This window comes from Pempheris klunzingeri, chromosome 18 (genome assembly GCF_042242105.1).
Source record: "Pempheris klunzingeri isolate RE-2024b chromosome 18, fPemKlu1.hap1, whole genome shotgun sequence".
Lineage (NCBI taxonomy): Eukaryota > Metazoa > Chordata > Actinopteri > Acropomatiformes > Pempheridae > Pempheris > Pempheris klunzingeri.
Genome location: NC_092029.1, coordinates 7350585 through 7365426, shown reverse-complemented (window position 1 = coordinate 7365426; position 14842 = coordinate 7350585). Strand labels below are relative to the sequence as shown.

The window sequence follows — 14842 nt, the reverse complement described above, 5'->3', positions numbered from 1 at the left end:
GCACTTTAACAATGTCAAACAGCGCTTAAATAACCATTAACATCTTTAAAATTTAAATTATTTTGTGTTTTCAACCTCTTTTATGTAAGATTTTTATTTAGTTCAGATGCTATCCATCATGTTTCTGTAGTGGGCTAACATGGTATAGTCTCTATTAACCAGTGAACACACACACCACAGTGCCATTGGGCGTGTTCAAGGTTCAGCATTCTGCAGAGAATTTTTGAATTGAACTAAAGTGCATGTCGTTGTCAGGGAAAACCAAGCACACTCAACGGCATCTACACTACAGTCAGTGGGAGGTCACATCTTAATTTAGAAGTTCTGGTCACGAGATTGTATGTTATAATTAGGTCTTTGTTGTTGTATATCCCCCTGACACACACGTACACACATGCAAACACTCATAAATATACAGTAGGTGTCACGTAGTGTATACCTTCTCACTCTTTTATAATGAAGTGAATGTAAGAGCCTGATTCTGCTCTGTCGCTCACCAGGAGAGTTCCACTGCAGCTTTGAGGAGGAGCCCATCTGCATGTTCACCCAGGACAAAAATGATGATTTTGATTGGACGCGGCACAGCGCTGCTACCCGTGATACAAAGTATACACCCAACACCGGGCCCAGTGGTGACCGCAGTGGTTCCAAGCAGGGTGAGTAGTTAGAGGAGTCTTTACTTTAACCTACTGTAAGTCTTAACTGTTCACTAAAGCACTAAAGTAAAAGTAGTGCTTGGTATCCGAAGTGTTTGGATAGTTTGGAAATTTTACTTTTAGCAATAAACAAGGGTCACTTGCAAGAGTTAAAGTTCACGTAGAAAAAGCCGTGTTCAGTACTGGTGCATGCACTGTGTAGTATTTCCACACTGTCATGAATGCTTTTATATTAAGAGTTTAAGGTAACGTTAGCATCTCTTTTCCTCTCTTTTTTGGATTTGAGAAAGTTTACACTCTAGCCACCCCAGCCATATTTGTTACCTGAAATAGCATTTGCTAAACACTTTTCTAATGGGTTTATGGTCTCACTTGTTAATTTCCAGTTTTCTTCAACACAGCATGATGCTGATGTAGCAAATTATGGTATGTGGGACTACTTTATGACTAACCAATCAGATGCTGTTTTCATGGAATGATCAGCACTTCTGGCTCCAAAAACTCAAGATGGCGACGACCATAAATCCAGACTTGAGGATTCAAAAATAAACCAGTCCATAAACCCGTGGGTGACGTTACAGTAGCTATGTCCACTTCTTATATACAGTCTATGACGTCTCTGGATGTTGGCACTGCAAGCTGGCCAAGGTCTTGGTCTTGACTGAGTCTACTTTAACAGATCCTAGACATGTTTGAAAACATGCTTTGAATAGCATTTTCTGCTTGATTTGGGTTTTCCACATTGCTCTTCCTCATTCAAATAGTCTATGAATATGCATATGTGTTGGACACAAGGCGTCTTAGTGTTTGCACTGAAGCCGTCAAGTTTCCAAACCACACTTTTACCCTTCATTAACTCCATTCGTTTAATTCTACTTCAAAAGAAAGCTGGTTCCTTTGTTATTACACATCACATCTTGTTTCAGAACCAGTCATCTGGACACATTTTAACTCATGGAGTTTGCATTAATTAGCTAGCTCATTTGCACTGAGAAAACCTACTAGTGACAGCTGTCATTTTAGCCAACAAGAAAACGAAATGAAAAGCCTGTTTTCTGAGATCTCAAACTAAAATGACCGACACACAAAAATTAATTTGACTGTAAATCTGCCACTGTTGTCACTGTACACCTCATATGTGCCTGTGACACACTTGACATGTACAGCAACAGGGGCTTAGCGAAGAGTCGGTTGATTGGATGAGTGATCAGTTAAGTGATTGTTTGATTGACTGATGGTGGAACAGTGATTAGCCTTTTGTGTTAACAACAGTCCAATCATGTATGTCAAATGAGCTGGAATTGAATTGGAAAATATATTTTTAATGAAACCTTGTATATTTGAACAACACATGCAGAAATGATAATGTACTGCGTGCATAACATTATGAAAATAGCTATATAGATAGATGTGTAATATAAATGTAGATAGAAAAGAAAATTAGATACAAATCACCAACAACACTCACTAGTTAATCAGTTGAATTTCTCAGCTTGGGGTTTGTCTATATAGCTGAACAATCATATTTCAAAATTATGCACCAATAGGAAGAAAAACATAGTCGGTGTAAATGTAAGCGATTATTCTATCCAGCTGTCAGCATGGCTCTGAAAACACTGCACTTGCTCATTGTATTGGAAAAAATGGTTGAATGCACACATTTAAACGGACACCACTCTGTTATTTCTTGTGTAATCCATGCATGAATACATGAATTCCCACAGTCATAGACAAACAGTGTGATTACTATGTTATTGCTAAATGATGTGGGAAGATAGAATTAGCAATGTTGCGACGTGAACGTGTTGTACTTTGTTATAAAGTATATGCAAACACCCCACTAAAAGTTCCACTCCTTTGAAATGTTGAAATAAGTTGGAAAGATTGAAGTGTTCCCAAATACATAATAGATGATTTCAGCTGTACTCATTGTGTCACCAATTGCTTGACGCAGCACAATCTAACAATGAGCAGCCTTGATCATTTATTTCCAAGATAAACTTGAGTCTCTGTTGCTTTTTCTATGGGTACCTAAACTAGAGAAATCTGCATAGTAGTTAGTTATTGTACATGCTAGGTATTCCATATTCAAGAAAAGAACTTAATAAATAACTGAATTAGATTTGTATGAATCCATCAGGGGAAGATGTCTGTGGTGGAATATAAGGGCCTATTATGGAGCTGTGGCACCGGCAGCAGCTGAGGCAGTAAATAATGCATTGGCTTTAATCACCTAATGGTTTCAAAATGTCCAGCATTTCATTACCAGCCCTGCTCTTCTTTGTGTGTAATTATCTGATATGAGATTCAACTGAGGGAGATATTCCATTTGATTTTGGCTGGGGGGGCGTGGAGCCGCTCACTAGCTACCTTCCCTGTGCCTGTCGCAGGGCAGAGATTGGCTTCAGATTATGTGGTTCAGAGACAATCAGAGGGCTGTTTGACTCACTGCCGTCACCACTGCTGTCCATGACTGAGGAAGCATAAATGTAACTCCATTGCTATCGTCTCAACTTGCCTCTGGTTATTGGTATTAGTAAAAGGAGACCAGTCCTTCGTAGAAAGCCCTGCTCCTTATCTCTGATATGGAAGGTTTCATTTCCATCAAAAAGCAACCGAGCATAACCAAGGACACCTCGCTTTTTCCCAGTGTTTACACTAACAAATAATTTGTTGGTGTATCTCTAGGCAGTCAGAAAGTAGTTGTGGGATTCTAAACACTGCCTGACGAAAGATCTCATATTTTTCAAAAGGGTACAACGATTGCGCAGTTTCCCAGTGGGGCACAATGACTTTTTCTGATGTCGTGATGATATCCACAAGGTATATTCAGACATTGTACTGCGTACTAGATACATGAGTATTTACAGTAGTCATATTTGTTGGGTCATTAGCTTAAAATGTAATTCTTATGTATTTCAACTTGGACATTATTTTCATACTTTTTACCATTTTTCCTAACTGTGGAGATGTGGGAGCATGGTAACAAGAAGCATTAGCAGTCAGACAGTGAGACACATTTTAAGTATTAAGTATATTAGCCAGGTTTATTTGGAAGAGAAAGCAAAGGCAATTAGAAAAAACAACAGTATCCCAAAATGTTTAACCTACCTTTGGTGGTGGTGCAATGATGGATTCTTGCCAATTCAGGGAGGGGTCACCTTGACTTGAAGAGCACAAACAAGCAAACAAACAAAACTGATGTCATTTATGACCAAAACTACAAACTAAGCCCCAGGTTGTCGCAAACCAGAGTTATACTTCAACTGTCCCTCCTCCTGAAAAAAAACATTGCACTTTTAGGTTAGTTAGAATCTGAATTATTTTGATAATTTTACCTGCTAGTAAATTCTACTTGCAAAAGGATGTATACATGTCTTATGTATATGTTTTTATTTGTCCATGTGTTTGAAGGTTTCTACATGTACATTGAAACATCAAGACCACGGAAGGAAGGAGACCAAGCGCGGCTTGTGAGTCCGTTTTTCAACGTAGCCCCTAAAAACCCTTATGGGATCACCAACCCACCTGCCTACTGCTTTGGCTTCTTCTACCACATGTATGGAAAACACATAGGTAAGATACATTCCTTAAGTGCTTCATTGCCTCCAGTCTGTATGACAAACATCTGTATTGCTCTTGGGTTTAATCCACTGCTGAAAAGATCATCTTAATTTATATTCATTGCTCAGTAGTTCATGGAAATAGTTGAAGAATTGAACTCATTCTTTAAAGAGTCTGTCACTGTTCTGTGCTTTCGGTTTCTTAAGCATCTTCAAGTGAATTTTAAACTGTTTTGGCAATTTACTGCTAAATGAAGGGGATGCATTCTTATCTGTGCAGAACTAAGTAACTCTCAGTGAGGAAACACTACAACAAATTTTATTTACCAAAGAAAGTCTATCATCAAGCATCTGTGGGACATCACACTGGCTTTGAAACATAAATTGAGAGATTAGATTCTTGGATTTGCTGTCCGCCACCTATGTGTGAAACTGGAAACACGGCAGTCATGCTGAGAAAAAAAGGAGAAAGACGACTATTTTTTTCTCAAGCAACAGAGTTTCAGTTATTTCCAGAGAGTTTGTCCCCATGGTGGGTGCGACAGGAAGTTTTGTGCTTTCATGCAAAAATGTTTCCAAGTACCACTGTCAGATGTTTCAAGCGAAAGATATCTCATTTTTGCAACAATCCCCCCCTTCAAAGGTGTATACACAAATCTTGGGCATTAGCTCTTACATTCCTCTCTGCATGTAGATAACAAGCTTGTGTGGTCCGTTTGAAGATGGCAGAGCAATGGAAGGAGTAATCTGTGCATTTCATCTGACTCCAAGCCTTCCTTCACCAGGAAACCAATCGACCGACCACAAGTACTCCTGCTCTGAGTGCAGCTGTTTGTGTGTTTGGGAGCACTGAGGAAGATTGGATCTCTAGCATAAAAACACTCGGCTATACTGTACATTATTGAAGGCCTCCAGTGGTGACTTCTCTGTCTCAGCTTCACCCTGTATCATTAGCTACTGCACAGGTTCATAAGCCAGGTTAGGGGCACCGCTGGGTGCAGTTGCAGGGTCATCTTGGTATCGTGGGGGTTGGATGCTGTGGTAACAAGTTGATGCTGTTTGCACTTAAAGCACTGTAGAAAGCATTTTTAATAATAGTAGAAAAGTAATTCTAAGTAGAAAAAAATATCTACAATAAGGTTTCTTGAATTTGCCTGCCCTGTGACTTGTCCTATTTTCAAGAAGAAGGAGGGAGCCGCACATGGATCATATTCTGAAATAATTCAAGCCAATTCAATGTGTTTCTTGTTAAATAATGTCTATATGTCTCGTAAATCTTCTGCGACCCTGTCAGCATGGTGGCGACTCAAAGGTTTATGAACACTGCCTTTGATCTCCAGATATCAGAATTTAAGCCACTTGAATGCCTCCCAAACCAATGCAGCACTCACACTGGCCTTTCCTGTGATCAGCTGTCCAGCACCAACGTAGGCTAAAGGATAACTCATTAAGTATTAGATCTTTTTAAACATGGGCCTTATTTTTTTCTAATTTTGAGTTCAAAATGACTCAGGCAGCAGCCTCAGCTGGGCTATAATGGCTGTTTTGTACTCAACACAACCTTGCCCGCCAAAGTATGTGCAATAAAAGTGCTTGTTTTTGCTACTGACAGGACAAGGTCTGACAGCACTACAGAAAGGATATCTAGAGAGATAAACCTGTAAAATGCCTTTGTTCAACCAGAAACAGCCATAATACCGTTTAATTCAAAGCCGTCAGACTTCATTGAGAAAAATAGTAAGATCCAAATGATTTCTTTTAAACACCAAAGTCGCACAACAAGACTAACAAACTAACTAATTGAGGCACTGGTAGACCAGCAGCTGTATTTTTCTGCTAGGCAAAATAACTGCTTTTGTCAATGGAGTCAGGTGGCTGTGAACCAAACGATATAATAGCGGTTTCTGATTAAACAAAAAAGATCTTATAGGTCTGTCTTTGATGGGATCCTTTCCGTATTGTTGTCAGACACTTAGAATAATAATCTGAGCCTTTCGGTGGCAAAACAGGTACTTTTAGTGGACTTACTTTGACTAGCACAGTTTACTGGATTACTGGATTACTGCCATTGTAGCTTGTTTGCAACCCATTCAAAGTTGCTGGTTGAGACGATCTACTGTACTACTCTACTGATGTACTCTACTAAACGTTTTGTACCTATCAGTCATTTTGAACCCAAAATATGTAAAAATAGAGTTATCATTTAAGTCACTGCACCATTGTGTGTCATAGAATCAAATTTTGGACTGGTTACTACTTGTTAAGGCCCAAGCCACCAGATGTCTTCCATTTTTATTTACATGGGCACTCTGTCTTAGTAATCATAGGTGTCATGTGTTACAGACCATCACCTTTGACATTTACACCATTTATAGATTTGGCAAAAGCATAAATGTCTGGCAAGTCTCACATTTGAAGCCCATTCTCAGTGATGCAAAAACAGGTGTGGACACAGATTTTAAGCACAGAAGCCTTGAAGCACAGTTTGTGTGGCATTTGAATCCGACAGTGATGGACATACACTGTGTCTGCCAGTGTGTATTTTTTGTATCATACCACTAGGACTTGCCAAAGTCAGACATTTTCAAATCCTACACAAAGGGACTTTAAAGCCTTTGATTTAAATGTTAAGTTTCTCTCAATAACATTATATAGTAGTCACTAATTCAGCAGCAATAAAGGAATTATTTTTTAAGAGTTTAACACCTCTCTCTATTTGTGTTCACTTGGCATCTCATCTGTCCTAGTAAGAAGTTGAGAAAATGTGTTTTCAGGGCCTTTAAAAAGGAAATCATAGTGACAACTGACAAAAGGAGAACACTGCACAAAAATACTAAACTAAAAATACCACTGCACTAAAGATATATTTTAGTCAAACACATAAAAAAATGTAATAAACAAAGTTAAGATGGAGGAAAAGAGCAACGGTAGTGAATAAACTCAAAGTGGGGACAGGGAGATGTGGTTTTGTGCTCATTAAACTTGAACTTGACATTCAATAAACTGTGAAATCACTACAGGCTGGCAACTGCACTCTTCCCTCTTTTGATTACACGTTTACAGCGAGCAGTTGGCTGCATTTACCTCAGTATTCTAGTGAGACATCGACGGTATCAGTGCCATCTCCACCCTCCACCTGCTCCGCTCCGAGCTTCTGCTGGCCCTGCTGCTGCAACATCAACCCACTCAGCTTTCTTCTTTTCCTTCCTTCTCTTTTTGAGCTCACTGACTTATACATTTTTTATAAGCCATATTTTCTTTTTTGAATCTTTTACTTTTCTGACTTTTGTTGAATGACTCTTAATTGCATTCATACAACTAGATGTGGAAGATTGTTCTGAGGAGTAAAAAGTAGTTTTTCTCAGTTGGAGATAAACTGCTGCCTAAATATGAGACAACCCAAAAGCAAATATCTGAAAATCTCATGCACAGATGGATGGGGTAAATGGAAATTAGTTTTTTTTATATATTTTGCATGTACTGACCCTTAACACAGCATTGACAACAGGACTCCATAAGGTCTGAAATTTAGCCAGGCCGTTGTATGGCTGTCCTCAGTGGAAAAGGCCGAGCGGAAGTGTCCAGGTGGGGGGGGCGGACCAAACATCTGGAGAGATGCAGGCGCAGGAGGAGGAGAGAATATAAGGATAGAGGTGTTGGAGGGCGACTCAGTGGGGAGATGAGAGCTCCTCCGGCTCCCTGCCGAGGTTGAGTAGGCCGTGACATTTCCAATTTGCTCAAATTGATCGCCAGCCAGACCCGCTCTTCCCTGCCCTCCCCGTCTGTGGTGAAGCCCGTGCCCAGACTGTGGCGTGTTATGATGAATGGGCTAAATGTCAAGGACTTGAAACCCAGCTCAGATCCTCCATAGCTACGCTTCATTTAGTATTCTGCCTCTCTGGCCATGAGACAAAATTCGCCCCTCAGCTCAGGAATGTTGGTTTGTGATATTTTCGAGCGCCTATGATAAATGGTCCAAATAATATACGTTCATGTAAATTGTCTATTATCACAGAGAACATAGTTGTTGTAAATACTTGAAGGCCTTTTCATATTTAGAGCTGTGAGTCACAAAGCCATGAGACGTGGCACAGCTCTGTCTTGAAACGTTGGAAGTTTGATGTTCTCTGGGACTGTGCTGTTGAGTTGAGTCACAGTCAAGTTGTGGCAGTGCAGCGCTGAAGGCCAGAATCAGTCGATAAGGAGTTTCACCCACACACTGATGAGAACAGTGGCACCGGCTCAAAGAAACTCCTCCGTAGTTAGCTAGTGGGGGGATACCTGAGACAAGGTCACACTTAATTACTGAAGCGCACATCAAAGTTTGCCTTTGGAGCCCGTGTCGCATTTGTTTATAGGATTAAATCTCCAGCAAAGCACACCAAGCAAGTCTGTTTTAAGCCTGACCTTCTGAGAAGCAATGGAGTCATCCTTTCATTAGCAAGGAGGGTGGTACTGCACCTCAACCCCCCTCTCACTCGTCCTCACTTCATAATTGAAAATTTCCAGGAGCTATTTCTCACTTTTTACCAGACTCACATCTTTCTCCTCTCAGATCTTTTTAAATTTCACAAGTGTCTGCCACAGGTATTCCTTTAAAAAAGGTACTCCAAAGAATTTACAGCATATGCCTTTGCTCAGGATGTGATGACACTGACATAACCACCTACATTGCGATGAGTTCAAAGAAAATGTAAGCCAGCCAGCTCAGCAAGAATCCTCCTACATCCTAAACACTTCAACGGGAGATGAAACCGCAGGTCATGTTCTGTACAAGAGCTCATCTCTCAGTGGAGATTGTGCTGTCGTTGGGGGAAAGTGTATACAGTGCTGATGAGAGAATATGAACAGGAACATACAGTATAGCTTTCCCTGGTCTTCTCACAGACATGTTTTTTGAAGGGGGCTGTTCAGTAATGAGGCACCTCGCTGAGGCGAAGATGCTTCAAAGGCAGGGTTGCAGTCGCAGTCGCTCCTGTGTTTTTTGCTCACCAGTTGTGTCAACGCGAAGGTGCAGCTTTCCATACCCCTGCTGGGCTTCGCTGTGGTGTCAATGTTAACCTGATTTGGGTCTTTTAAGGCTGCTCCTGCTGGCCCAATACTGAGGGATACCGCTCTCTGTCTATATCTTCCTGCAAAAACACACTAACACAATCAGTGTGTTTGGAGAGGAGGGTAAAGTGGTTGCACTCTGTGTCATCATCTGACAGTCTTAAATCAAAGCCCAGGGCCAGACAAGAGGTCCCATCGAGGGGAGTCTTCAATTCAGGCCCAGTGTATAGTCTGTTCTGTCTCAATAAGAGCTAGTGTTTCTGTGTTATTGTAAGGGGTATATATGAATTCAGTTGAAATTGATCTGTCTTAGTGCATTTTCAAATGTAGATTTGGTTTCAACAGTGACATTCAGTAGTTTCTCCTGTGCAGGAAGCCAGATGAGATGAAAAGGGAAGCAGAGAGAGTTTGAAACTAATGAGAAAATAGAAGAACTGTTCTCCACAGGGAAAGTATTTACACTCACCAGAAATTCTTATCACACATTGCCCATTAGTGATAATTAATTTGGATTAATATAAGCCAGAGAATAATTTATCATCACTTTCAGAACCCAAACTTAATAAATGTATCAATTCATACGACCTGAATTTAACCTTTGCTACTGCTTAGCTCTGCTTCGAATGCAGAGGAATACATACATTTGAAATGCAGGAGTCAGAGATGAATATTAAACCCTAAAAGTCTGGATCCAATTTCACTTGCAGTTTTAGACTGAAATTCACAATGTTAGGGCTCCAGTATGTGTGGTTATGTAGTATCTCCAATATAGGAGTGGAATTACATCAAGTGAGGAGAGACGCACTGCTGCAGTCTCGAGCTTTCAGTTTTATAGAACTTTTCAATACTTAAGGAGCAGGTTCTTTGATGGATACGTCTTTGGTAAGATTCATTTTTGGCAGAGATCCTGTTAGAATTTGTTCTACAGTAGATGGCAGGCATCCATATTTTAGCACAACAGTCCGTCTTTCCTGAGCACATTTTAGTCATGATCGTTTGTACAATATATTTAATGCCACAAAGGAGGCAGAGTTCTTGATTTAGATAATCAGGCTACATTTTCTTGTTTGGTTTCATTGAAATCTCGTTATTCAGTCACAAGTCATTCTGTATTTGGTCATAAACTAGATGGACTAGTGAGATCAGGGGTTCTCAGCCTTTTTACTTCACAGTTTGCTTTTAGATTTTTATGTATTCTTACGCTGATAAGGGTTATATTCTCTCATAACACAAATAAATCTTGATATGAGTGAAATAATGACAGAGAGGAAGATAGGGCGAGCATAAAAGCAAGAGTCGGCCTGTATTTCATTATGGCTCCTGCCTAAATTTAGAAATACAGTGTTGTGGGATTTTTGTCATTTATTCGAATCATGTTTGTGAGTGTGTGCACTGACCTGCATGCGTCACTGTCTCTCGCATGCAGGAACACTAAATGCCTTCCTAAAGCAGAAAGGCCAAACGTCCTCCGAGGGTCCCGTGTGGGCGCGAAGTGGTAACCAAGGTGACCGCTGGAAGCATGCCAAAGTAAGCATCCACCCAACAGCATCCTTCCAGGTGAGACCAAAAAACTTAATCAATCCAATACGCAGCACCATTTCCCTTATTTCCGTCTATAGTCTTCCCCTGACTGTGTTTGCATGGTGAAGTGTTGGTGTCCTTGGGGGCTGCATATTGATGTAGCACTTCACAAGGCTTGATATTAAGAGGAGAAGTGGACGGGATCCATAGAAATTGTTTGCTGTTGAGAAAGCATCAGGAGGCCTAATCTGTGTGAGTAGGGAAAGTAGAAATATAATATTGTCCATCATTTTTACGGCCGCAGTTGTGGAAAGTAATTATATTTTCAGTTGCACTTCTGGGTCTTTTTTTGTTCACTCTCTTTCTTCAAGCTGGTCCAACACCACAAGCATTTGTAGTTTTAGGTTCTGTGACATTAACTGAAACACTCAAACACTCGCCACCAGCTGTCATTTTTTATAATGGGTTATTTAGCTAAACAGCAGTATTTTTAGATTATATGTTCTTTTTGTGGCGGATCAAGGCTGAACATACCATAAGACAAACTTGTTTTTCACTCTCTAGGTGGTACTCGAGGGTATCAGGGGACCAGGCATTGAGGGAGACATCGCCATCGATGATGTCACGCTGGAGGAAGGGGAGTGTCGAGACCCACCGCCCAGTGAGTAGCGCCACGTTTCTGCCTTCTCCATCTCCCTCTTGTGTCCCTCTTATCTGAGCCCGGGGTTCTCTCTCTCTCTACCACTCTGGACAAGGTTGAGATTTACGAGAGGGGATCTAATCCTAGACAGTTGCCAGCATTGGACGAATGTCTCATGGGGAAAACATGGTTGCCATAGCAACAGTGTTGTAATCACATGAATGATAGCCATGCTGGCTGAGTGGAGCACTGTAATTGCACTGCAGGAACAAATAGAAGGTAAAAACAGAAAACAGGACACAGGAAACGGCTGCAATTGACAAGGTGACATTGGTAGGCAGACAAACGTTGTTCTCTTGATTTAATTCCGGCTATTTATGGTTAGAGGAACATTATTTCCATGAACTTCTCAAAGTTAGACATCACTTTAACATACCATACACAAATCAGGGTTTTCGTTAATAAGCATCTTAAAAGAGATCTTGGTCTGCAGCATGTATTATTTTTATTACTGCAACATTAATATTCATTTGGAACCATTATGATTCAAAGTGACAACATTAATTCATTTGGAGTTATAGAAGTGGTCATGCAGGCTGAACACAGTGATGTTCAGAATTATGCAGTTTAACCTGACATGATGAATTTTACATGACTTTATGTGATGTAAGCTGGAAAAATTCTGATCAGAGGTGACTTCTGAGTGACAATGTTAAAATAAAATAAAAAAGGATGATTCAAAGAAGCCGTTTTAGGATCTGGTCATACAGGTTAGTAGCCTTAAAGGAATATTTAGTCATTTTTGGGGATACATTAATTCATTTTCTTGCCAAGAGTTAGAGGAGATGTACCACTGCTGTGTCAATCTGTGAAATATGAAACTGGAGCCAGAGGATAGTTAGTCTAGTTTTGTCTTGTATGAAGCACATAACCCCCCACAAAGTCACATCTTGTCATTTTGACAGTTTGATTTTTGTTGCTTTAGACAGAGCCAGGCTAGCTGTTTCCCCTGTTTCAAGTCTTAATGCTAAGCTAAGATAAGCGGCTGCTGGCTGCAGCGTCATGCACAGACATGAGTTTGGTATCGATCCTCTCATCTAAATCTTGGCAAAAAAATGAATAAACGTATTTCTCAAAATGTCAAACTATTCCTTCAAACAGACTTTGCTCATGACAGTTCATGGTGGTCTCTTTTTGTGTCTGGAGATATGGTTGTGTTTTGTTTATCTGAGTGTATAAAATCAATGGCTACCGTCATTTTCTCTTTCTTTCACTGTTAACTTTTATCTATGTAGATCTCAGCGCCAAGGCTCCATTCACATCTTCCCATATATGGCTGCTATGCGTCACCGTGGTGATTACCCTCCTGGAAGGTCAGAGGTGACCCTTCACTCCGTCATCTCAGAGGCGAATATTCAGACCCACCGTCTGTGAACTATACCCTCGGCATCCAATCACCAAAGATTCATGCATCCTGAAAGCAGCAGGGGACCCCTGACAGACCACGGAGGGACCGAAATTAAAGAAAGAGAGAAAAATAGTGATAAAAAAGTTACACAAAAAGTAATAAAGAAGATGCGCTAATTTTTTTAAAGAGACCTCTTTTACAGAAAACACTCCTATGTGCAGGACTCGAGACATCTTCACGAGCACAAAGACAGGTGGGCGATGAATAAGCCTGGACTTTGGCAAAGGAGTTCTCAAGTGTCGAGGGAGGACAGTTTGTAAAGCACAAGAACAATTTTTGAAGTTATGAAAATATCTTTGGAAGGCGGCGGAGTATAGACACTGCTGACTTTTTGAGGAAATAACATTTCCCTGCTTACAAATACATGGAATCAGACCTTTCTCTGTGTATCTTTATCTTCATCTTCTTGCACCAGATGCCAATCACCGACACTTGTTTTTCACTCTAGCCCAGCCTCACGTCACACCTTGGCATTTCTTTATCTGCTTGGTGCTGTACTGTAGAAAAACAAGGACTCTGGCAACATTTAGTTCTGTCTGCTTACTCCCCTGTAGCTGCCTATGTATCTTTTAACACTGTGCTCACGAGTCCAAGTGGCCAACCGACAGTATGGTGGCAGAACAAAAAATGCAGAAGAATCAACGGAGGTGTAGACAGCTGGACTGGAGGGCAGAGAGAAGTTCAAGCTTAGGAGCCTGAAAGGAGAGGAAGAGGTGGAAAGAGCGCAGAGAGGAGGTATGTGGGAGGGAGAGGAGGAGTGGAGGGAGAGGAGGAACAGGCAGAGAGTAGAGAAAGGTCCGATAAGTGAGGCCTGACTCGAATATTCAGTCAGCGGTCCGCCTGTTGAACAGAAGCCACTTTACTTTCTGCCATGAAACAAAGTGCCTTCAGATTACAAACCGAATCGTGAGCCTGGGTGTTAATCAACATCGGACACATCTCTGTTCATGTTTCCTCTGATGGGCTATTTTCTACATGTTTCTTTTGCCCCACAAGTGCTGATGGGAGGGCATGTGTGTTCAGAGGGAGTATGGGGTTGTGCTACACCCGGATCTAACTCCTGATGGGACAGTTGTCTCTGTGTGTGTGTGTGTGTGTGTGTGTGTTTGTTTGTGTGCGTGCGAGTGTGTGTGGTCGTGTGTGTGCATGCGCCTAAGCCTATGCCTATGCCTACGCGTAGTTCAATGTGAGGGCAGCCGACCAGGCAGCGCTGGCAGACCAGGTTTGGAAACAATTTGGAAAAACACGGCGGCAACAGTCAAAGTGTGGCTCTGGATCTGCTTTTTTGCAGAAAAGACGGTCTAAGATCATACAGGAGGATAAAGACATTTCGTCGAATGAATACCCCACTCTCTCTTCCCATAATTCTCCTTCCCTGCGGGCGAGCATTTTTTAACAAAAGAAAAGAACAACTGCTGAATAAAACATTGCGTTGTACAGGGAGGAGAGTAGAAACTTTGGGACTGCAGGCTCTTCATTAGGGTGATGCGCCTCGCCCCTATCCTCCACCATTTATATGGAACAATATGAGAATAAAAGATAATAATGACCACAATAATAGTCATGATATTTTATTACTCTAGCGAGAATGTTTCTCTGCTTTTACACAAACTGTGAAGATTGACTGTGGAAGATCTACCTGAGACCATAACCTTAACCAGCGGGGTTTTTAAAAAATGTATTGTAAAAAAGAGAAAATAAGAAAATGAAAAATTCCGTTCATTGTTGGTTATGACAAATGTTTTGAGGACTTGTGTCTTGTTTCTTATTCTTTCTGTTGAAGATGACTTAACTTCCTTTCTCTTCTTGTTGTCTCCCTTTGCATTGCTTAAGTATCAAAGCTGATGGAAGCATAAGAAGTAAACCAATTTGGTAACTGTATAACTTGTAAATGTTAAAGAAGCTCTATTCAAAGGTTTATGATAAATGTTTTATGTTGGAG

At 40.8% G+C, this 14842-nt stretch overlaps 1 protein-coding gene across 1 annotated transcript in view; it reads left to right on the top strand.

The window, feature by feature from the left end:
• LOC139218027 (MAM domain-containing glycosylphosphatidylinositol anchor protein 2-like) overlaps window positions 1-12816 on the top strand; it is a 148673-nt gene extending 135857 nt beyond the window's left edge. Inside the window, exons 14-18 of the mRNA XM_070849560.1 lie at window positions 501-656; window positions 4071-4232; window positions 10698-10828; window positions 11357-11453; window positions 12728-12816. Of these exons, the coding sequence (XP_070705661.1) occupies window positions 501-656; window positions 4071-4232; window positions 10698-10828; window positions 11357-11453; window positions 12728-12816 (635 nt within the window). The remainder of the gene's footprint in view (window positions 1-500; window positions 657-4070; window positions 4233-10697; window positions 10829-11356; window positions 11454-12727) is intronic.
• The last annotated feature ends 2026 nt before the right edge of the window (window positions 12817-14842 follow it).